Here is a 23,110-nt window from a genome sequence, read left to right as displayed (position 1 = left end):
AGATACACGGATCTAACCATACCAAATGCTATAATCAACAAGATCTTTAATCTCGATTTATTATTGTTTTTTACTTTTTACACATACAGTATGAAACAGAGGAACGGTTTTAAACTTCATAGCCAGGATTCACAGTCTGCTGCACATCTCCGTAGCTTTCAAGCTCAGCAACATCCTCTACGCTCCCAAGAAACAGAGGCAATCTTTGGTGAAGCTTCACCGGCTGTATTGAAAGTATCCCTCTTTTTCCGTCGGAGGATTTGCCACCAGCTTGTTCTACCAGAAAAGCCAAAGGGTTTCCTTCATAGACTAAACGAAGATGGTCTCTTGGATTCATAGCCACTCCACCGTATAAGAGAGTCCTGTGAAGATCAGCCACTAGAGAACAGATGTAACGCGCCGAGTATTTTTTCGGGTTTTCACCTTTGCCTTGTCTCACTGTGTCAATGTACTTCCTTAAACCTTCTGGCCAATCGAAGTACCTCGCATCGTTCACTGAGTAGATTTGTCCTGTTGTTGATGATCATTGTTCAATGCAGGTTTTTAGACTCATGATTACATTTATTAGGGATGTTGCAATGGATCAAGTCATGTGTGCCATTAGAAGCTTTTTTTACCTCGAGTAGGGATCTTGATGTTTTGATGGGTAAGGACAAATTCCCCTGTTGAGTGATCTAGCGTGAAGGCGTGTGTTCCTGTTCCCGAGCCAAATGTAATGCAGAATATAGTGGCTGAAGAGTAGAGCACGTAACCGGAAGCAACAAGCCTATTTCCTCTCTGCAAAGAGTTGAGTTCAGCTTTCTCTTCAACAGGTAAATGATCAAGCTCAACGAGACGATTGTAAACTCCGAATATAGTTCCCGTGGGTATCGAAGCATCAATGTTCCGTGATCCATCTAGAGGATCTACAACCACAACGTAAGGACCATCATCTTTGATCCAAGTTGGACTATCGTCTTCTTCGGAAGCCATTACTGCTACTTTCCCAGAGTTTCTAAGAGAGGACAAGACTATATCGTTCTGCAAAACAGAAGAACAACAATTGTAAGATAGAAATCTTTATGTACGAAGTCATGACAAATGAAGAAAGGGTAAAGAGATACACAGACCGAGACAATATCGAGCGGCTTAGGCGCATCTCGGTCTGACCCACTAGAGGAGGATTTAACAGAGAGCTTCCCAAGTGAAGAATTGAAAGGAGAGGCGACAAGAGAAGCGATTCTTTTGCAGGCATGTTGTAAGTGGTAAAGCAACACCACAAGATCATCTCCTACATTTGCCCCTTCAAAAAATTCAATCTTCAGTCAGAGCTTTGTCTTTGTATTGTACAGAGGAACCCTCAAAACCCATTGATAAGTCTCATTGAGAGAGGTTCCAAGACTTAAGAATACCAAAATCAACTTGAATTATCGAAACAGTGCTAAGTTAGCTCAGACAGAGCAGTTTTGTTACCTGCAAAGTCTATGAGAGTACAGTAACCATCATCATCACCTCCGGTCAAAGTCCGACCAACAGCGAGGGACTTAAATGAAGCAGACTCACGGCGAGACGACGCCATCTCACGACGGTTAATACCGGCGGTCGGAGTTGAAAGAACGGAAACTGCGATTTGTCTTAGCGGGTAAAGATTGAGTCTTGGCGGGGAAACTGGAGTTGGGTACCGAGTTAAGGTGAGAGATTGCATTATTCTTCTGAAATTAGAGCAACTGCGAAACTCAATCCCATCTGGGTAGGCTTCAAAAAATCTCGGATAACGAATAGAAGAAGACGAATCTCTCACATCTCAAATTCTTACTGCTCCGTAGCACATCGATTACGGTTATGTTTGGAAATTGAGATTCCGGTTTAGTTATGAACCGGTTCGGTTATAAAAGCAAAGGAGATGATGCCTTTTGGCATATCAACTTATTCATATATTCAGATACAAACAGATTGTTCTGTTACAGCTACACAAATGATTGTAAACATAGAAAAGTTCCTTCTTTTGAAGATTCATACAGATACTGGAAATTTTATTCTTATGAAGAATTCTTGTGGAGCAATGGGTCAGAGACGACTTGAGGCTTGAAGTCTGGTTTTATGTACTTAGCCAAAAGATCGGCATAGACTTCGTATCTGGCAGTCATTCTGAATCCCCATTTGTCTTTGTATTGCCTGCAGAGGTTGAGATCCATGTCTGAGATCATTAACCCATCTTTGTAACGGGACAGAGACGGAGTGCAAGAAGCATCCGGTGCAGAGAAATGGCTTGACCCATAGAAATGTCCGAAATCATTGTGTTGCGGTTTCTCATCTCCTGACGTAAACGGATTGGGGAATACTTCGGTTCCAACTCTGTTAATGGATCCAACAAAGTAACTGTTTGCTATTGCCGCATTCCGTGCCTGTGATTTTTGAATTGTCAGACAGTGTTTTTACAGAAAGAGAGCTTCATACGTACTGGGATAAAAAAAAAAGGAGAATCAAAAGTTAAACCTCAATAGGCCACATTGGTTCACTGAGACCACCAACAGTTGCAGAAGGGTTGAAGACAATCTCTGCACCATTAAGACCAAATGCTAACCAATTTAGAGTATGGTGTCTCCCATAACATATATTGACTGCAATTTTCCCAAACACTGTCTCAAACACAGGGTGTCCTGTGTCTCCTTCCATGTAATACGTGCTCTCGTTGAAATCACCTACCCTCGGTATGTGGTTCTGCCACCACCGAGCAAGCAATATAAATTAAGCTGACTAAAAGAGAGAAAAGACGAAGCAAAACATGTAGGGAAAAGTTTACCTTTCGATGTTTGCCAATGATATTTCCATTATTCCCTATAATCACAGCGGTGTTCCACATCACTTCACCGTGATCAATATCTCTTTCAAGAATAGGACTCACAATCACCATGTTATACTTTTTAGCAAATTCTTGAAGAAACTTTGTCGATTCGCCATCAACAGGCTCTGCAAACTCACACCATCTCTTCTCCCTAGTGCAGAACGCAAATGGCATGGTCCAAGCTTCCTAACCATTCCCCCACCAAGACACGATTAGAAACAGTTAAAGAAATAAACTTTTCTATTAAAAAAGAAAGCAAATGGAGGCCAAACCTGCAAGCACAGTATGTTAACACCAGCAACACCCGCAGCATCGATTATGGGCTTCAACTTGTCGAAAATTGCACGTTTTTGGTCAGAGAATGGAGCAGTTGTGGGAATAGCGATGGAGTTTTGAATGAGACCAACTCTGACCACTCGAGGCATTCTCATCTGCTCTTTATCAGCTGAAAAGCTAACAGCCTAGGAAATATTTATCACAAAAATATCAAAATCAATTTATTAAGGTCAACAATGATTTGATCCTATAGTGTTATAATATAACCAACGGAGTAATCAACCTGGAGATCAAAATCATGTTTTGAAGATAAGGCTTTTGCAGACTCTGGCAGAACAATCTGCTCAAGAGATCCCCCACAGTTACGTCCAAGTAGCAATCGGCTGACCTCCTGCAAATCCAATCCAATTCTTTTTGAAGTCGTATCAACATAACTAAAAAACAAACACTTTAAAGTAGTAATCCATGAAATCATCAACCGAATCAAAGGCTAATCAAGAACCCTAATTTTAGTTACTGGAACAAATTTTCACGAGATCAATCATAAAAAGAAAAAGAAAGAAACACACTTCACCTGAAAGAGCTCGGGCTTGAGATTCGCGGATAAGAGTTGATGAAGCGAATTATAGCCACAAATCGATCCGTCTGCAGTTGTTGTTTCTCCGTTTTCTGATATCATCTTCTTATCCATTTGTCCACGAGTCTTTTCTACTTTCAGGTTCGATCAGTAACAAGACGGCGAAGACTTTTTATGACCGCAATGATCAGTTTGATCGATTTAAAAACTAATTTTCTGAGAATCGGAATACAAATCGAGTTGTCTCATACATAATGTATGGGGTGATTGGCGTGGCACTGTAAGATTACTTTACAGTTTTTTTTTTGCTACTGTAAATCATGCCTTTTTTTTTTCACATCCATGAATGACCATGACAGTCAAATTTTCGTCGATTATTCAATATTAAATAAATATATATGAAATACGTAAGTCTTATATTAAATTAAATTATAGTAATTATTTTACTATAATTAAATTTTACTATAAATTAAACTTACGTATTTCCTATTTATAAAATTTATTTAGATTCTGACAAATTTTTATGTTGTAACACGAAAAATAAATTTATTCAATATATATTATAATTTAAGACGACAACTATTAAAAACAAAAAGAGGAGTAACAACCAGTTTTTTACAAAATAGTGTACTTAATATACCTTACTTATGTCTTATAAATTAAAAACAATTGCTGATATTGAATTTTTATAAATTGATTAAAATTGTTGATAAAAAAAAATATTGAATAAACAGTCATAGTTCTTAATGCCCATCAGAATTTAAAATATATTTTATAACCAAAGTATATATAGTAAAAAAAAATTACAGTAAATATGTAGCTATAATTCTCATCAATCAGCTCTCAATAATATTTTTTATGTAACAAAAAAATAATCAAAACGATAGGCAAGATATCTTGACCATCCAACTATTGTAGTTATGTATTTTGAATCTTTGATTTATACAAACCTATCGTATTTGTAAATTGTTAACAAAAAAAATTGTTTTACTCGGTGGTAATTATAGTTATTTACTGTAGTTTACAAAAAAAAAAGTTAGTAAGAATGTACAATCAAATGTTATCCAGCATTATTAACAAAACTGAAATAAATTAAGGTTAGGTTAGTTTAGGTTAACACTAAATTTTCTATGAAAGCGCAATATGATATGTTAGTTTAGGTTAACACTAAATTAAGAAGAATAAAATAATAGAACTTTGAATAAAAATAGATATTAAAAGTAATTAAAGAGAACTCGTTAAGACATGAGTAGTAAACTTACCATTATCTTCATTTACCAAATTCATTCGTTTTGGTCAATGTAGATAGGGCAATCAAAAAAATTGTGGAGGCATTTGATTAGCTTAGTGACTCTTTCATTCCACAATATCATGAAGATTCTACAATATTAACACCATTTTCATTTTCAAATGGTTATGTAATGTGCACAAAAAGTCCAAAGAATAAAATACAATTACAAAACAACTATTAGAAGTTTGTGATATGAAAATCGCAAATCCCATTTCAAACAAAATAACAGACAAGCAAATGTATATCTCTAAAGTCTCAATATTTACTATTATCTATAATATCTTTAAAAATGTGTATCGAGTAAACACTTAATCCAATAATTTGTTTACATAAACTCTCATAACCTTATGTTGATATGAAATGTAGATAATGTAATCAAAAAATTTGTGGAGAAAACCAAAAAGTGTTGTCTAAGAAATGAAAGACAAGTTATTATATTAAATTTTATAGGTAAATATTCTAGCAATTGATATGAGTAAGCATCTCTCGATCTGTAACTTTTTAAATAAGAGACAATCAATTAGACCGACAATCTTGAGTGCTATAGAGAGCAAGCGATATCATTGAATATGTTAATATGAATAAAATAAAATGGCAAAGTAACTAAAATATATAATTATTTTATTTTTGTGATTTACACTCCAAAATTCAAGCCATTGTGTTTGACATTTTCTTCTAATTGTGTGTTTTTCCATTTTTCTACAAGAAAAACAAACTAGAAAAATGGTTAATAAAAAGTAAATTGTGTTTTGCTCCCAACAAGAACAAGAATTAGTTGGTAACAACTTTTATCATTGAAATGGGATTTGGAGATACATACTTAAACGATCTTCGACTACTATGAAAAGGGAATGGTGCTTCCCTTCCTTGCTCCATTGTCAAGTGAACATTGCTTCCCGTAGAAATTGATAAACTATAGAACAAAATTCAAATACTTATTAAGTGAGTGGTTTAATTCTTTAAAGACCTAGTTTTTTTTGTGTGGATAAGTAAATAATGTACATAAACCACTTCTAAATTTGCATAGGAGTGAGTGAGTGAGTAAGCTAGAGAATGATTCGGGCTTACATAGACTGTAATCAAGTTAATAGGCCCATATTTAAGATTTCAACATTAGTTTGGGCTTAAGGCAATGACGTATGTAAATAATTGCCTTAAAAAGACCAAAATGCCATTAACAAAATCGATCATGTGAATGTAGTTGTTCCGGCTCATGTAACGACGGTGGTATTATTCAACTCCTTCGCTGTTTGTCTAGATCTGTATTTTTTTTATAACTTATTTTAGCAATAAAATTAATTTAATTTATTTTACCGGAGAGGGAGGGAAAAAAAAAAAAGAAGAAGATATGGTAGGCGGACGCGGCGGAGCTGGTGGTTGTGGTAATAGAGCGGTGGCGGATCGATGGCTTGTTACATCGGAGAAGCTTCTAGCGTCTAGTGATCTTCAAGGAGCGAAGACATTTGCGATCCGCGCATGCGAAGCTGACCCGACACGAGCAGAAGCTGCTGACTACATCCTCGCAATCTGCGACGTTCTTCTCGCCGGAGAAACCCGTTTAGGTCATTCCAACTTGCCTGACTGGTACGCCGTGCTCCGACTCGGTCGTTTAGCTCAAAACTCTGAACACGTCGCCACTCAGTACCGTAGACTCGCTCTCCTCCTCAACCCTTCCGTAAATCGCCTCCCTTTCGCCGATCGGGCTTTCAAAACCGTCTCTGATGCTTGGTTCGTTCTCTCTGATCCGTCTAAGAAGTCATTGTACGACCGAGAATTGCAACTGAGTCAACTCGGCCAATCTGGTTTCAATCCCCAAACCCAACAATTTCAGTGGAACCCTAGCAATTGCACCAACGCAGCACAAGAGCAGCCTTCTTCTGATCCTATGGCCACGAGCTTCTGGACCGCTTGCCCTTACTGCTTTGTGCTCTTTGAGTACCCTAAGGCTTACGAGGAATGCACTTTGAAATGTCAAGAGTGTAGAAGAGCGTTTCAAGCTGTGACGATACCAAAACCTCCGGTGGATGGGAAAGACGACGAAGATGTTTACTTTTGCTCATGGGCTTTGTTTCCATTAGGGTTTTCCGGTGAATTTAAAGCCCCGAGTTGGTCACCTATTTCACCTCTCTTTGCTTGCCCTCTAACACTGAAGAAGAGAAAGGAACCGGCTCCTCCTAGGATTTATTATGACGATGATGACATATATGTTGCGATTTCGGATGAAGATGGCGCTGGTAATGATGATGATGATGATGGTGATTGGCAAAATGGGGCACAAGTGAATAAGAAGGCGAATGTTGGGAAAGGGAAAGAAACATTGGTGAGAAGTGACAAGAGACATGGAGTTGAGAAAGTCCAAAATGTAGAAACTATCCGTAGTGCTAGCAATCCCGCCTCTTCATTTGCTGGGGCTGTTGGTTCCTCATCTGGGGTTATGTCTAAACCAGTGAATTACATTACTAGAAAACGAATGGGGGGAACAGGAGCTAAGAACCTGGGGAGGTTGGATTTGAATGTGGAGTTCAGTAATGAAGTGGAAGAGCCTGCTGTGGCAGGTGGTAGAAACGAAGCCAATGGGGTGGGAAGTAACAAGGAGGTAGATAATATGGAAGGGATTGGGTTCTTTGAGGGGCTTGATGAATTCTTGAATAGTTTGCCCATACTTTCTGTTGTTGGAGATGATAAGATCAAGGCTACTTAGTGAAGTAAGGCTTTTTTCTTTTTTTCTTTATTGGTTTAGGTTGCGATGTTCCCCTGTAGCCTGTAGGCCTTAGCGTTTATGTTTCCTATTGATGTTTAACTGTAGTGGAAATACTGGCATTTTGATTCCTTGGAATCACTGTAGTTGGAATCTGTTGATGTTATTTTGGCCCAAATTCGGATGTTTGCTTCCCTTTCTGGTATATAATTTTCTGCTTCTGAGTTCTGACTTCTGAGTGTGGTATTAAGAAATCTTTTCTCTGGTTTAGAGTATAAAATTCTTATTAGCCGAGTCCTTTTGTTTATGTAAAAAGTGAGTTACTTATTCTACTCAGGTTTTTTTTGTTGCACAAGAACTCTGTTCCTCTAATTCAAAAGGCCATAATGCAAAATATAGGTGTTTCCATGTTGCTGCTTCTGTCTATTTCTGTTCATTCACTAGAGCCATTTTTTGTGTTCGTTGCTCTCTGGACCGACAAATGGAAGAGGTAAAGTGACAAACACACATTGCTTGCTTCTTTCGTCCTCTTTGTCTATGCTTTGTAAGGTTAGGAAAACAAGTAAGTTGTAGTGATTACACAGAAAGAGTCACTACAAAGCCATTTAGGTCTTTATCTTGAGTCACTACAAAACCATTTAGGTCTTTACCGTAGACCCCAGCAAGAAATTACCAACAAAGAGAGTATGCAGAAACAAGAAGATACAGAAGTTATTCAAGCAAGCTATGTGCATGTTATCTGGGCTTTATTCACGCTCCAGCTGTGCTCCAGTGGATGTTGTATTGTCTTATTGATATTAAGCTTGTTGAAGCCATCAATGATGAAACTGTCTAAGCTAGGCTCTAAGATATATCTGTATAATCTGTTTTTCTCTAATTGTGATGAGTACAGGTTCGTCCTGACTCGATAACTTGTTTCCATTGCTCCATTAGCTTGACCATGTAGGAGTTGCTGAAGCATATTTGTTTTCGAACATTGTTTCTTGCTTATTGATAGTATTTAATAACATTAGTTGTTTTCGAACATAAGCTGACCGGTCGTCCTGGATCTGGCTTGAATTTGAATCCGGATGTCAAAAACAGACATCGGTAGTATTGGGCTCGATTGTGCTTTTTAAAAAAAAAATCGGGCCGAAATGCTATGAAATTGGGCTTCTGATTATTATTAGGCCCAGATCAATCAGAGCGGTGATAAATAACCAAAAAAATGGCAAATGCTCTCTCAGAATCAGACTCAGACCCCCGAAACTGAGACAAAAAGCAGCAAAAAACAAGTGTAAAGAGAGAGAGATAAGAGAGAAGAGATGGGTGTGGAGAAGGAAGTCATCAGACCCGGCAACGGTCCTAAACCCACTCCGGGTCAGACCGTCACCGTCCATTGCACCGGATTCGGTAACTTATGTCTTCTGCATCATATCTTTTATTGTATATTCCCATGGTAGCCAAAAAATAAAAATCGATCTATGCAAATCTGCTTAGGTGAAAGAGCTAATTAATTAGATGTGAGATGTGGTTGGTAGAGTCACCTGTTTTGTTTGTTTTATCTGTGGTGAATTTGGATTAAAGGGTTTATGTACTCTTCTCCTTGTGGGCGATGTAAGTGAGTAACCCTTTTTAGGTCATACTTAATCTGTAAATCTTGTTTGTTTTGCGATCTCTTGTTTAGCTTTTAGGTTTAATGGAGAATCCTTTAAGATTTTTTGTTCTTCAGAATTTTAACTCTCTTTGTTTCTTTCAGGGAAAGGTGGTGATCTGTCCCAGAAGTTCTGGAGGTGAATGATTCTTCATTGTAATCCTTGATTACGTTTACTTGTTCTTGCATAGTTCCACACACTAGTTGTTTATTGTGTTTTGCTTTTTGGTATACGATTAGCCTAATTTTGTGTTTTTTTTGCTCTTTGGTATTATGATGATATAGTACAAAGGATGAGGGGCAACAACCTTTCTCGTTCCAAATCGGTAAAGGTTCCGTGATCAAAGGTATAACTTATTTTACTCTGTTTCATTGTTGATCATATCATATGGTATATAGCTATTGATTACCTTTTTGGAGAAAGATAATCTGATTCCAACTTTTTAATATTTTGCTTACAGGATGGGATGAAGGCGTTATTGGAATGCAGATTGGAGAGGTTGCTCGCTTGCGGGTATGTATACCGCTTCTCTCATCCTGTTCCTCTTTCCTAAGTTCTTTAGATCTCCATGTTCATGTTATTGATTCTCTAAGCTTTATATCTAATGTTGAAGCATGTTTGTTTCTGACGACAAGCTTACTTAGAGATTGCAATAGTATGTAGAAGTCATTTGTGTGTGTGTGTCTTTATTATATATTTCGTGTGTTTCTAACATCTTTGGCTTGCGGTTTTATCTGTTTCTGCAGTGCACACCGGATTACGCATACGGCGCTAGTGGGTTTCCGGCATGGGGAATCCAGCCAAACTCGGTTCTCGACTTTGAAATCGAAGTACTGAGCGTGCAGTGATGATCTCCCCCAGCTCCAAAAACTGTGGGAAGATTTAATAATCTATACTTGAGTGTTAAAATTCTGAAGAGGTGACAACCCTTTTTATCTTTATTGCTTCTGTGATCTTGATGAGACAAACTTTGTGATGTCACTCTTTCTAAAAACTCTTGGACAAACGTTTTATCTCAATAAAAGACCCGTCTTGTGTTTCAATCGAATGTTTGTATTACTGCTGTTTATGGAGTATGTGATTGATTATTGTTGTGTGTCCTCTTTACAAAGGATATATGTTACAACATGATTCCAATCCTAATTATGTCGTAATAATTCATGTGTATGTTTTGAGTGAGGATAAATTGAATTACTCCAATAAAATAGAGATTTTAACAATATGATTTGGTGAATACTATATTATATTTATTCAATCAAAATGCTAAATAAATAAAAAAAGCAGAAAAGAATAAAAACTAAAACATGAGTCACAATTTTCTCTCTTATGCTTTCTAAAAACATACTTTTCATTGAAGTATCAGATCCAAAACAAATATGGGTCTCAAAGATTGTAATAAAGTATAACCTAAAACAACAAAATTTGAAATGAGCACTTGTATAATTTCTCTAACATAGTATAATTACTATTATGAAAATCAAATCAAAGGAAGAAAAAGACGAAAGTAAGAAACTTTATTTCAGACAGAACATATTATAAGTTAAACAAAAGAAAGAAAAAGAGAGAAATGGCGAGAGAGAGAAGTCGTGCGGGTAATTAAGCACTTAAAATTCCCGTGCATTTCTTTAATCATCACTTATTCTCACTTTCTTCTTCTTCTTTTTCTTTTCTTCATTTTCATTTTCATTCCTTTTTTACTTTTCTTTTTCTTTTCACCCACATTCCCCAATCACATAAAGACTTTTTTTATGATATTATTATTAAAAAGAAATGAATTCTACACAATATATCTATCTATTATTAAAAAAAACAAAAGTGTTTGAGCTAATTTTGGCGTTGTATAAGCTAGATGCTAAATAGTCAATTAGAATCAAATAATAATAAGGGTGGTTAGCTTTTTATTCTTTTCCGCCACAATGGGTGTTTGAAAACACAACACGCACCTGAACAAATGTATTTTAAAATACTAGTATAATTAAGGATGAGCTTGAGCACACTTTCACTAACTTAGCTTTCAATAAAATTAAAGATAGAGTAGTAAACCTGAAAATAGTAGTAATTTATTTAGAAATTAATTAAGGATAAAAGCTCGACCACACTTTCACTAACTTTGCTTTTAAAATAAATAAGAGAAAACGTATGGACTTTTACTTTAACGAATAATCAAGAAAGTATATAAAATAAAATAAAAAAATTATAGTATTGGTTAGGAACAAAATATATACTATTATTAAACCATAAAGTATAACCTGAAATTATGGATCGTGAGACTTTGTCATCATAAATACCATAATTACGTATATACACGTTCGGCCCCCTTGTCCCATTTCTTTCAAGCAAAGCACAATAAATATTTGCCACCGTTTTAATTTACAAGATTAATTTTCATCCCTCTGTTTCATAAAAAATATCATTTTAACATATATTTTTTGTTACAAAAAAGTGTCATTTTATATTTTCAATGCAGTTTTAAAGATTAAATTCTTTTTTTTATCCCTATAATTTGAGCTAATTAATTAAAAAGAGAAAATTTTTAGTATATTTATAAAAAATAAAATAGAAATTTAGATAATTTTCTTAATTTGTGTACATTATGTCAAAATGATACTCTTTGTGAAACAGAGGGAGTATCTTTTTTTTCTTTTCTATAAATGTTTAAAATTTCCAATTTTCTAACTCAAAATATGTAACCTTCTGCTTATATTAATTCATTTTATACTAAGAAATACAGTATAAAGTAAAATTTAAATGTAAATATATATCTAAAAATTGACTAGATACCGAACCGGACCAAACCAAAAAATTGTAGTATATAATGCACAAGATGAAGGGTGAATTTAGGAAAAATAAAATATAGAAAAGGGTAAAAACGTCATAAAATCTTTTTATAAAGCCTTGTTACTCTTGTTGCCACTCACCTCTTTAGAAAACATTTCGTAATAAAAATAAAATTTTCTACGGTTTACACATTATTGCTCGTTGGTCACTTTCATCTCTCTCTCTTCTTATCCCTTCGCTTTTCCATTGATTCAGCTCAAACAAAAAACCCAAAAAGAGTCTCATCGTTTTCCCTGGATCTGAGTTAAAGATCGTTCCTTTGTAAGGTATCAAAAATTCAACCTTTCTCCTCTTTTATAGTCTGTGTCAATGTTTTCTCTGTATGTACATCTTAAGTGAAATGGGAAAAGTTCTGTAATTTAAGTCTAATTCTAGCTTAGAACATTGTGATTTGTGTATATTCTGAGTTGCCGTAGTAAAACGTAGCGTAACTTTGCTTGGATTAAAGCCTTGATGAATACACTCTGCTTGCTAGTTTGCTGGATGTGGATTAGTCCTTATGCTATATTTTTCATCAGATGCATATAAAATCTCTGTCCTTTTACTGTTGTGAATCTCTGGATTTAGCTTATCTGTGGTGTTGATGAGATGCTTCCTTCGATTTTGCAGAGATACTAAAGTAGATTGAATACAAACAGCATGTGTATTGCCGTATACCGTAAAGTTTTGAGCTTGAATCTATATTGCCGTGTGATTCTGTAAATTGTTTCACCTTTTGAACCCAAACCCTTCAAGATTCAAGTCCTCTCTTCTTTCTTATTCATCTTCCCTTCGTTTTCCTATATATTATAAACGCTTTTGAAAATGGGATCCCAACATTTCTACGTGTACCATTGTGAACAAAGAATCAGCTAGACAAAAAAGCTCACTTCCCTTTCCACAACAAAAGTTACCTTCTTTGGTTTGGTGTTCTATCTACTTTTTTTTTCATTCAAGATTTCCTCAGAGTTATGGTTTGCCAATCACCTGGTAAGACAAGATTTCGAGCATTGAAGTACGAGACAGGAAACGCTAACAAATCAACTATTGTAGTGAGAGTTATTGAATGCTATCAACCGATGGATAATTGTCAGGTTTGTACCATACAACAATGCTCTCTCATTCATCACACTTTTTAGCTTATAGTTTTGGTCTTATAACACTGTCTGCCATTTTTTTGTGTGTGTGTTCCAGGCTGAATACTTCAGACTTCTACTTAAACCAGTCACGTAGTTGGTTCGTGATCCTTCGCCATATTTTCAATCTGAGTTTTTTTTGTTCGTTCGTCTTTCTTTTACTATCTTTTCAAAAAGGGCACAAGAAGTACTGCATTCACCCAACTGAGCAACTTTACAGTCGGTATGTTAACTCTCCCTCGTTACTCCTCTTATAAAACTGTTAACTTTATCTTTCTTGAGCTGACTTTTGCTTTTTTTTTGTTCTGCAGTGTAGTACTTTTTACAAGTTCTCTTGAGTTAATCTGCAAGAGCATGCCTCTAGATACAAGGCAACGAGATTTGCCTCTGGGCTTAAGTCAAACTTGCTTTGAGGATATAGGAGTTCGGTCTGTCCATCCTAGAATTCCTCTCCCTGAGCTTGGGAAACTATACGCAGCTGAGCTTCAGGCTCGCTGTTTCCAGCCACCGCCATTCCAGTCTTTACTGTGCAGTCATGATAAGGAGTCTTGTGGAAAACGATTCTCACGGTCTGACATGCGGTCTTGGTGCGCTGCTGCTGCTGCTACTACTACTACTACTCCACATGGAGCATTAGAGTCTTCTCAGAAAAGACTTATGATATTCGATCAGTCAGGAAATCAAACTCGTCTATTACGCTGTCCATTTCCTCTACGGTTTCCATCTCGCTTGGCTGCAGAACCAGTCAAACTCTCTGAGTTACACGGTCTAGACAAAGCTTTCAGGGAAGATAATGAAGAGTCTGATGAGAACCATTCAAATGGAAAAGAGTCAGAAATGCATGAAGACACTGAGGAGATCAATGCATTGCTATATTCAGATGATGATTATGATGATGATTGTGAGAGTGAGAGTGACGATGAAGTAATGAGCACTGGTCACTCTCCTTATCTTTGTAACAAAAGGGAATTGGATGAAATCGATGGTCCTTGTAAAAGGCAGAAACTACTGGATAAGGATAACAAAATCAGTGAGTCATCATCACTTGTGGGCACTAAGAGTTCCACAAAACTCAATGGATCCTCCTTTCTCAAGGACAAAAGTCTCCCTGAATCAAAAAACATCTCGACCAAGGAAGACAGTGGTTCTGGTCTGAGCAACGAGCAGTCGAAGAAAGACAAGATCCGTACAGCTCTGAAAATACTCGAGAGCATAGTCCCCGGTGCAAAAGGAAACGAAGCTCTCTTACTTCTGGACGAAGCAATTGATTACCTAAAGTTGTTGAAACGAGACTTAATCTCCACAGAGGTTAAGAACCAAAGCTCCCACCACTCACAAGCCACCAATCTTGTTGGTTAAAGAGACAACATGGGGAACAAGAAATCTGCAGACAGATAAGGCTTGAAGATTCTCACGAGTTAAAACGTGTGAAGTGGTTTTTGGGTACGTATCCTCTGCACCAGCTTTTTTAGCTGTATATATTGGACTACTTTAAGTATATATGCTTGTGCAATTTCAAAAAGTTAAAGAAGAAAAGATGTCACTTTCTTCTTCTTCTTCTCTCTCTGTGTGGAAAGAAAAGCCAAAGTCGTCATGGTCATTGATCGACAATGATTATCTTTTTTGGCTGAGTGTGGATGGTGAAATCAAAAGGCAATATTCAAAGTCTAATTTCTCAGACTCGCGTGGTCTATGTATCTCCTCCCTCCTCCCTAAGGTAATAAAAATATCTCTGACCCACACTCTCTTTTGTCCATATCATGACTAAATGGGTCCATGTTTTTTTGAAGATGTCATGTTCATGTCATTAATTTTAATGTCTGTAATAATGCAAACTATTCCTTTGTCTTTTTGCTTCAACCCACATGTTACTGTGTCTGTTTTGTTGTATTGTCAAATGATTTTGTAATAAACCTGCGAGTTTCATAATCTTTGATGTCACTTATTCCATATTAGAAACCATTAAGCATAACAAATTAGAATCAAACAAAAGCTTTTTCTTCCCAAAGAATCAAAATCAACAAGATACAAAACCCATCACTTCAAGAAATTGAGTTCCTCCATCGTCTTGGTTTCCTGATGGGTTGATGATCAACACCAGCTTGTTCTCCCCCGGAGGACATGTCATGACTCTCATGTCCACTCATCTTAGTAAGTTTACTTAGCTTCTTCCAACCACTAGTCCACGCGGAAGAAGACGGCGTGTTCTTCACTTTCCCCGTCTTCTCAAACTGTCTTTGCATCACTTCCATCTCGTTCTGAAGCTTAACGTACTTAGTCTTCACCGTCTCTAACTCGAATTTCAAAGTGTTAATATCCTTCTTAGCCGCAGCCCACCCTTCCTGTTTTCAAAGTTACAAAAGAATTAAAAAAAACATGGATTTTGTTTTGGAATCTTGATGAGTCTTTTCTCTTACTTGCCTGAAACGATTGTGGTGTTGCGTCAATCAATGTCTTGCGATTTGGGATCAATGGTTGATATGTACCCATGGCTTCTCCTAACGTCGTTGACTCCTTGAGTGATGTATTGGCCAAGGCATTGCTTATTTTGACTTGCTCCGAGAAGAGAACTTGAACCACCACTCGCAATGGCAACCTCTCGTTCTGAGCCGCGTGCATACACTGATAGCTTTTGACAGTCCATCACTCGGCATAGCCGTTTCCTCTCGTGCTCCGACAATGTCGGATGCGCCTATCACAACAAAATACCAAAATTACAATTAGAGATCAAAATTACAATTTTTTAATCTTATTAACATAAAACAAGGAATTGACCAAAATGACCCTTTCATATATATACCTTGAGATATGAATCAATAGCTCTGTAGAGTCCATCGTCACAAGTCCGAGCAGATTCAGGCAACGCCTCAGCCAAAACCTGAAACTTGGTCAACGGCAGATTCCGATCTCTAGCAACTTCTGTAAGATAACTATCCACAAGCCTCGCAACTCTCATCTTCGCGTTCTGAGTATTACTACTACTACCACCACCGCCACTGTTATTACTATTCCCTCTCGGGATACCGGCGTCGGCGTACATAGACTGCGACGGAGACGGCGACATTCGACTCGGGCTCGACCCTTCTGTCTGTTCTTGAACAAGAAAATGTTCAAGCAATCTCTGAACAAGATCAACATCGTACATTGTTGTCTCTCCTTTGTTGTTGTAACCAGGAATCAAAAGATCTTGAAGCGTCGCTTGTTCGAATTGCATCCCTACACGTTTCTCGAGCTCCGTGATCAGCGCCGGTGCTACTTTGAGCATGTTGGCTGCTCTGAGTAGACGGAGGAGGAAGCTACAAGAGACTGAATCTTTCTGTGGTGGGATTATACTGATTAAGGATTCGACGATCATGCGTTGGTCTTTTGGGCTTATTCCGAGTCCGGCGAGACAAGCGACTGAATCTTGATGTCCGTTTGTTTTCCCAGCGGAGAGAACCATGTGTAAACCGCCTTTCCAATCTGGACCAGAGCTTCCTCCGCTGCTGTTGCTTCCACAGCTTACACTCATTTCGTCTCCTCCTAAACCTAATCCTCCTCCAATGGTGGCTGGAGCTACAGCAACTCCTCCTTCTTTAATTAAACCCGGAAGCCATTTTCCGGCGTAATGCATTATTACAGCTCCGAGGAGTTCAAATCTCATACCTTTCACCTGTTTCAAGCGCCGTAGTTGGATGATTGAGATATATGCACATCAAGTGTTTGTGAAAATGCTTGTGAGAAAATAATCCATGTACAGGTACGTACCTTGATTGCAGTGATTACACGGACGAAATGATCGATTCTTAAGATAGAGACATCTTCGAACCACCAATCTGGAGGAACAGGTTGGTTGTTATTAGTGTTGTTCCTACTCGGGCTACAATAGAAACTTGAATCCTTTGATTCGTTCCATCTCGGACTTGAACTTGCGAAGTTAGTGGTTGATGGAGATGGAGTTTTCCCTGTGTAAGCCCATCTAATCCCTTTTGGGTTACTACAAGCTTTCCAAGCAATAGATTCACTACACCTCCTTACAATCTGAAGATTCTCAGCCCAAGGTGAGAGCTTCTCACAGCTCTTTAGGACCAAGATCGAGTCTCTCCATGAAGACAGAACCACATAGCTGAGGAAAGCTTCTGTCTTGAAGATTAGATTCCCTTCTTCAAGATCCTCTGTCATCTCAAGATACTCTGCTGCACAACGTAATCCTGATATGTTAGTTGCCGTNTGATTGAGATATATGCACATCAAGTGTTTGTGAAAATGCTTGTGAGAAAATAATCCATGTACAGGTACGTACCTTGATTGCAGTGATTACACGGACGAAATGATCGATTCTTAAGATAGAGACATCTTCGAACCACCAATCTGGAGGAACAGGTTGGTTGTTATTAGTGTTGTTCCTACTCGGGCTACAATAGAAACTTGAATCCTTTGATTCGTTCCATCTCGGACTTGAACTTGCGAAGTTAGTGGTTGATGGAGATGGAGTTTTCCCTGTGTAAGCCCATCTAATCCCTTTTGGGTTACTACAAGCTTTCCAAGCAATAGATTCACTACACCTCCTTACAATCTGAAGATTCTCAGCCCAAGGTGAGAGCTTCTCACAGCTCTTTAGGACCAAGATCGAGTCTCTCCATGAAGACAGAACCACATAGCTGAGAAAAGCTTCTGTCTTGAAGATTAGATTCCCTTCTTCAAGATCCTCTGTCATCTCAAGATACTCTGCTGCACAACGTAATCCTGATATGTTAGTTGCCGTGAGATCCACGGGAACTCCATAGCAGAATTTGGATGCAAGCTCAAACGCTTCTGGTCCTCCGGGTAGATCATCAAGAATCAGGATCGTCGGGTCAGGATCTCGTGACTCGTAGATCAATCTGTTCATCTTCCCGCTACGTGACAGCAACGGATACTGAAGTAATGAAACAGAAACACTTTAAATCCATAAAAAAAGTTTCTGAAGTTATAACTTAATAATATTGATGATGACTCAAGAACATGAATTTACCTTGTGTAGGTGGAAATTTATGTCACCGATTTTAACCAGAAGATCGCTGGGGATATCCGTAGCTACAAACCTAATCAAAAGCAAAGGTTTTATCATTTTGATATGAATATTAACTTCCTTAACAAGGAAGCATGTTGTTTTCCAGTGACTGTAGTGAAAGTGTTACCAAGATTGGCCTCTAAGCTCAAACCCATCAGTCTTGACGCCACCATGCTTGTTAGAACTCAAAACCCCATCACCTCCATACTCTCTTATTCCTCCTCCTCCACCAACCCCAACCCCGCCGTCGCTCTCAGATTCCCACATCATTCACAAAAATTTACTCTCTGATAGTTGGAAGCAAGAGAGAATATAGAGAGGATGAGAAGATCAAAGTGAAACCAACTGTTCCAAGAGTTGAAGAGATTGATTAGTTTTGATTATAAAGATGAAAGAGAGAGAGAGAGAGAGAGAGAGAATAGAGAAGAGATATTATCCCCACATGGGATGCTTGTAGAATTGGAGTTTTCTCTGAATAGTCTATTTTCTCAGAGAGATTATCAAAACCAAAGTCACTCATATATCTACACAGGCTGTGAAGTAATGGGCTTAAACTCTCTGCTTCTCAATTATCATAAAAATTTTGAACTTTAATTCAGTAATACAATTTTTGCCCATTCTTATCATATAATTCAAGATTTTCTATCTGTCTTTTTTTTAGATTTTACATAACATTATTAGATTACTGACAGTTGTAATATGTTATTTTTCAGTGAAGATATGAGTTGGTTAAGAGGAGGAAACAAAAGAAAGAGAAAAAGAAAAAGAAATGGGAGGGACACAAGTTGGGGAGTGAGTGTCATTAACTATGACAAAGCCTCGTTCCTTCTTCTTTGCTTGTCTGTTTTTTTATAATGTTGCATCCTCTCTATGTACAATGCATTTAACTTCCTTCTTTTTGTAACTTTGCTTCCTTTTCCTCTTTGATGTTTCTCTTATGGGTCCATTTCCCTAACTTCTCTTCTCAGTTTTGCATATATCTCCTCTCACTTTCTTTCAAGTTATTCCTCTCTGTCCCTAATCTTCATGAGTTTGAATGTGGCTAGATAGAACAAATTTTTACGGGTTACAAAAGTAAAGTTAAGACATACAACACTTAAGTGACTTAACAATTTTATATCCAATCATCCAAACGCACTAGCTTGGTGCATCTAGTAGAGATATTAGTATCGTATTTCCGGGCTTACTTACCATCATACTATCAATTTTGAGAATTTATTATTTTAGATATTTACTTCACGAGATAAATATATGATGTTTATACAAGTTGTATTCACAATAGTTTTCAATGGTTGTTGGTTGATGACAGTAAAACAATGGAAGGAAAAGTTAGAGGAAAATTAAAAGAGAGCATTAAAAACAAAGGGCTGTTCATACATACATAAATGGGGAGATAGAGATAGAAGAAGTGGTCCATAAGAATGTCAGCTATGTATATTTAGTAGCAATCCTTCTCATTGCGACTATATGTAGATAGAGCCATGATTTTCATCAAATTAACTTAGCATTTTTTTGAATGGGAAGTTGTTGATGTGTTAGATCTTATTAGTGTGATCAATATAAAATATTAATTTGTAATTCATTTGGTACAAATACTATCAACTTAGTCAGCTTCGATTCATTGTTTTCCGAGTAGTTAGATTAGAATGACTTAAGCACGTTTTTTTTAATATAACACTAATTATCTTATCAGTGTGATTAATTGTACTTCATTTGGTACAAATACTATCAAATTAGTCAGTTTCGATTAATTGTTTTTTTTTCCGAGTATAGTTAGATTAGAATGATTGAAGCACGTTTTTAAATATAAACACTAGATATCTTTAGTTATTAATTATTAGTATATTTTTGTTTTAAAGTGTTTTGAATCACACAGTATGATAGTACTATCAAGAAACATTGCCATATGATCATATGATTGAAGGTCATATTCAAGAACTAATCCAATCACCACGTTATAACTCTTACCTCCACATATAACCCATGGCCATAATTATAAAATGGCCACATATTGATTGGATTGTTGTTACGAAGGGTTAAAACATATAAACTCAATATATATATATATATATATATATATATATATATATTTAATACACAACTAGATATTCATCCGCGGTACACCGCGAGACTATTGGTACACCGCGAGACTATTTTTTTATAACAGAATGTAATTTATTTTATAGGTTAACTATATATAACTAATGTTTAATTTGTACTTTCTTTAATATGTACAACCTTACAAATATAGATATATTAGTTAGTATAGAAATTAAAAAGTATTTTGTTAGTAGTATAGAATTTCTACATATATTAAAAGTAGGAATGTTATATCGACCGCTAATACTTAACTATTTATGTTTTGTTCATATATTTATAGAAAAGTAGATGTTATATTCATGAAATATAAACAAACTAATAAACTAATTGACCCATGGTTCAACCGGTCCGACTAATTGACCCAGTAACCCGAAAGACTTCTGGTTCACTTTCCGGTCTGGTTTTAAAAATATTGTTGTTTATTGATTAGGCCGATTGTTTAGGAAATGTCTGTATGGAGAAAATATTGTTTTGTAAAATTGAAAACTTAATATTAATTAAATTAATTATAATTTTAATACTTAATGTTAAAGGGAGTGGTTCCTGTTGTTTTGGAAATTTTATTAGGATATGAAATTTTGTTTCCAAAAATCAAAACTTAATATTAATTAATTAAATAAAAACAAATTAATAATTAATGCTAATAACATGCTTGTAAATAAGTTGCAATTCTAAGATTTATTTGCTAAATGTCTCCAAAAATATATATATAATAATATAAAAGTAATAATGGGTTTGCTATATTATATATAGATACCCACACATTTATTGGCATTACATAAACAAAAAAAAAATGCATTATTGATGATGGTAGTAGTGGTGATGAAAAAAAAGGTGCCACAAGTAAAATTGTCGGTTCCAATCGGACCGGCTCTACTCATCCGACGGCTGAGAGAAACCGTTTCTGATAAAATCTAACGGTCAGGAGTTCAAGAAGAATATTCGAACCCTCCAGTTCAGTTTAAGGATTTCAGAGTCTATAAGGGTAAATTGGTGATAAGCAGTGTTCTGAAGTTTCTTCTCGTCGTCTCTCATCGGAACGGAACCTGAGAGAGTCTCTCAGTAAAAATCATCATTCAAAGATTAATGTGGCGTTTATGGTCATGCTAACAAGATCAAAGCTTGCTCTAAGCGTGAGCAGAAGATCACAGTCTCTTCTGAGAATCTCATATTACACGATTCTCTCTTCTGGAATCTGCGGCGGCGCCGACGATGGCGGTGGTTCCGACTCACCCAACGAATGGGAGAAGCTTCTTAAACCATTCGATCTTGAATCTCTCAGGAATTCAATCCACAAGATCACTCCTTTTCAGCTCTGTAAGCTACTTGAGTTACCTCTCGACGTTTCTACATCAATGGAGTTGTTCTCATGGACCGGTTCTCAAAAGGGTTATCGTCACTCCTTCGATGTGTACCAAGTTCTTATAGGTAAGCTCGGTGCGAACGGTGAGTTTAAGACAGTTGATAGGTTGTTGATGCAGATGAAAGATGAAGGAATCGTTTTTAGAGAATCTCTCTTCATTTCGATTATGAGAGATTACGAAAAAGCTGGGTTCCCTGGACAAACCACGAGATTGATGCTGGAGATGAGGAATGTGTTTTCCTGTGAACCCACTTTTAAATCTTACAATGTTGTCTTGGAGATTTTGGTTGCTGGTCATTGTCATAAAGTTGCAGCTAATGTGTTCTACGATATGCTTAGCCGAAAAATCCCTCCAACGCTTTTCACATTTGGAGTTGTGATGAAAGCTTTGTGTGCTGTTAATGAGGTTGATTCTGCTCTGTCTCTGCTTAGGGACATGACGAAGCATGGCTGTGTACCAAACTCTGTGATTTATCAGACTCTTATACATTCGTTATCCAAGTGTAATAGAGTGAACGAATCGCTTCAGCTTCTTGAGGAGATGTTTCTGATGGGTTGTAACCCTGATGCTGAGACGTTTAATGATGTTATCCTTGGTCTTTGTAAGTTTGATCGGATTAACGAAGCTGCTAAAATGGTGAACCGGATGCTGATCAGAGGGTTTGCTCCTGATGATATAACTTATGGTTATTTGATGAATGGACTTTGTAAGATTGGTCGTGTTGATGCTGCAAAGGATCTTTTTTTCAGAGTCCCGAAGCCAAATGTTCTGATCTTTAACACTCTTATTCACGGGTTTGTGACTCACGGAAGACTTGATGATGCTAAAGGTATTTTATCAGATATGGTAACGTCTTATGGTATTGCTCCTGATGTCTGCACGTTTAACTCACTGATCTATGGATATTGGAAGAAGGGTCTTGTGGGTATAGCTCTTGAAGTTCTTCGTGACATGAGGAATAAAGGATGTAAGCCTAACGTCTACTCTTATACAATTTTAGTTGATGGTTTCTGTAAATTAGGAAAGATAGATGAAGCCTACAATGTTATGAATGACATGTCTGCCGATGGACTGAAACTCAACACTGTTGGTTATAACTGTTTGATATCTGCTTTCTGCAAGGAACATCGAATCACCGAGGCCATAGAGATATTCAGAGAGATGCCAAGAAAAGGCTGTAAACCCGATGTGTATACATTCAATTCGCTGATATCTGGACTCTGTGAGGTCGGTGAAATAGAGCATGCCTTATGGTTACATAGAGACATGATATCTGAAGGTGTTGTTGCCAACACTGTTACTTACAACACGCTGATCAACGCGTTTCTCAGAAGAGGCGAAATCAAAGAAGCTCGTAAACT

At 36.9% G+C, this 23,110-nt stretch overlaps 6 protein-coding genes and 1 pseudogene across 6 annotated transcripts in view; 4 read left to right on the top strand and 3 right to left on the bottom strand.

The window, feature by feature from the left end:
- Positions 14-1,782, bottom strand: LOC104727069 (fructose-1,6-bisphosphatase, cytosolic). Its single transcript, XM_010446069.2, has 4 exons — positions 1,453-1,782; positions 1,110-1,282; positions 618-1,020; positions 14-510 (listed from the first exon to the last, which is right to left on the bottom strand). The coding sequence occupies exons 1-4, from the start codon at positions 1,682-1,684 to the stop codon at positions 110-112; spliced, it is 1,209 nt and encodes a 402-aa protein (XP_010444371.1). The 5' UTR covers positions 1,685-1,782; the 3' UTR covers positions 14-109.
- On the bottom strand, positions 1,866-3,791 carry LOC104727068 (beta-ureidopropionase). Its single transcript, XM_010446068.2, has 6 exons — positions 3,675-3,791; positions 3,384-3,491; positions 3,097-3,285; positions 2,783-3,010; positions 2,476-2,700; positions 1,866-2,384 (listed from the first exon to the last, which is right to left on the bottom strand). Exons 1-6 carry the CDS (start codon positions 3,789-3,791, stop codon positions 2,019-2,021), a joined length of 1,233 nt encoding a protein of 410 aa, XP_010444370.1. The 3' UTR covers positions 1,866-2,018.
- Positions 6,189-7,899, top strand: LOC104727067. Its single transcript, XM_010446066.2, has 2 exons — positions 6,189-7,673; positions 7,775-7,899. Exon 1 carries the CDS (start codon positions 6,317-6,319, stop codon positions 7,667-7,669), a length of 1,353 nt encoding a protein of 450 aa, XP_010444368.1. The 5' UTR covers positions 6,189-6,316; the 3' UTR covers positions 7,670-7,673; positions 7,775-7,899.
- LOC104727066 (peptidyl-prolyl cis-trans isomerase FKBP12-like) lies at positions 8,879-10,364 on the top strand. Its single transcript, XM_010446065.2, has 5 exons — positions 8,879-9,058; positions 9,405-9,438; positions 9,585-9,646; positions 9,761-9,813; positions 10,047-10,364. Exons 1-5 carry the CDS (start codon positions 8,971-8,973, stop codon positions 10,146-10,148), a joined length of 339 nt encoding a protein of 112 aa, XP_010444367.1. The 5' UTR covers positions 8,879-8,970; the 3' UTR covers positions 10,149-10,364.
- On the top strand, positions 12,215-15,182 carry LOC104727063 (transcription factor SAC51-like). Its single transcript, XM_010446063.2, has 4 exons — positions 12,215-12,404; positions 12,748-13,211; positions 13,312-13,476; positions 13,565-15,182. The coding sequence occupies exon 4, from the start codon at positions 13,608-13,610 to the stop codon at positions 14,610-14,612; it is 1,005 nt and encodes a 334-aa protein (XP_010444365.2). The 5' UTR covers positions 12,215-12,404; positions 12,748-13,211; positions 13,312-13,476; positions 13,565-13,607; the 3' UTR covers positions 14,613-15,182.
- LOC104727065 lies at positions 15,180-18,721 on the bottom strand (annotated as a pseudogene).
- The window catches only part of LOC104727062 (pentatricopeptide repeat-containing protein At5g64320, mitochondrial), a 3,106-nt gene continuing 1,371 nt past the window's right edge, over positions 21,376-23,110 (top strand). The window contains exon 1 of the mRNA XM_010446062.2: positions 21,376-22,976. Coding sequence (XP_010444364.1) covers positions 21,483-22,976 — 1,494 coding nt within the window. The 5' untranslated portion in view covers positions 21,376-21,482. The remainder of the gene's footprint in view (positions 22,977-23,110) is intronic.

This window comes from Camelina sativa, chromosome 11 (assembly GCF_000633955.1).
Source record: "Camelina sativa cultivar DH55 chromosome 11, Cs, whole genome shotgun sequence".
Taxonomy (NCBI): Eukaryota; Viridiplantae; Streptophyta; class Magnoliopsida; order Brassicales; family Brassicaceae; genus Camelina; species Camelina sativa.
The sequence above is the reverse complement of the archived record's forward strand: the minus strand, read 5'-3'. Positions and strand labels throughout refer to the sequence as shown.

What these genes read in the sequence shown, in the direction of transcription:
- LOC104727069 (XM_010446069.2), bottom strand. Translation starts at nt 1,684, where the DNA reads ATGCAATCTCTCACCTTAACTCGGTACCCAACTCCAGTTTCCCCGCCA. An exon ending in TACTCTCATAGACTTTGCAG is followed by an intron (nt 1,283 to 1,452) that starts GTAACAAAACTG and finishes AATTTTTTGAAG; the next exon opens with GGGCAAATGTAGGAGATGAT. An exon ending in CATCAAGATCCCTACTCGAG is followed by an intron (nt 511 to 617) that starts GTAAAAAAAGCT and finishes CATCAACAACAG; the next exon opens with GACAAATCTACTCAGTGAAC.
- LOC104727063 (XM_010446063.2), top strand. Translation starts at nt 13,608, where the DNA reads ATGCCTCTAGATACAAGGCAACGAGATTTGCCTCTGGGCTTAAGTCAA.
- LOC104727066 (XM_010446065.2), top strand. Translation starts at nt 8,971, where the DNA reads ATGGGTGTGGAGAAGGAAGTCATCAGACCCGGCAACGGTCCTAAACCC. An exon ending in CTGTCCCAGAAGTTCTGGAG is followed by an intron (nt 9,439 to 9,584) that starts GTGAATGATTCT and finishes ATGATGATATAG; the next exon opens with TACAAAGGATGAGGGGCAAC. An exon ending in GAGAGGTTGCTCGCTTGCGG is followed by an intron (nt 9,814 to 10,046) that starts GTATGTATACCG and finishes CTGTTTCTGCAG; the next exon opens with TGCACACCGGATTACGCATA.
- LOC104727068 (XM_010446068.2), bottom strand. Translation starts at nt 3,791, where the DNA reads ATGGATAAGAAGATGATATCAGAAAACGGAGAAACAACAACTGCAGAC. An exon ending in TCAAGCCCGAGCTCTTTCAG is followed by an intron (nt 3,492 to 3,674) that starts GTGAAGTGTGTT and finishes TTGGATTTGCAG; the next exon opens with GAGGTCAGCCGATTGCTACT. An exon ending in TTAACATACTGTGCTTGCAG is followed by an intron (nt 3,011 to 3,096) that starts GTTTGGCCTCCA and finishes GGGAATGGTTAG; the next exon opens with GAAGCTTGGACCATGCCATT.
- LOC104727067 (XM_010446066.2), top strand. Translation starts at nt 6,317, where the DNA reads ATGGTAGGCGGACGCGGCGGAGCTGGTGGTTGTGGTAATAGAGCGGTG.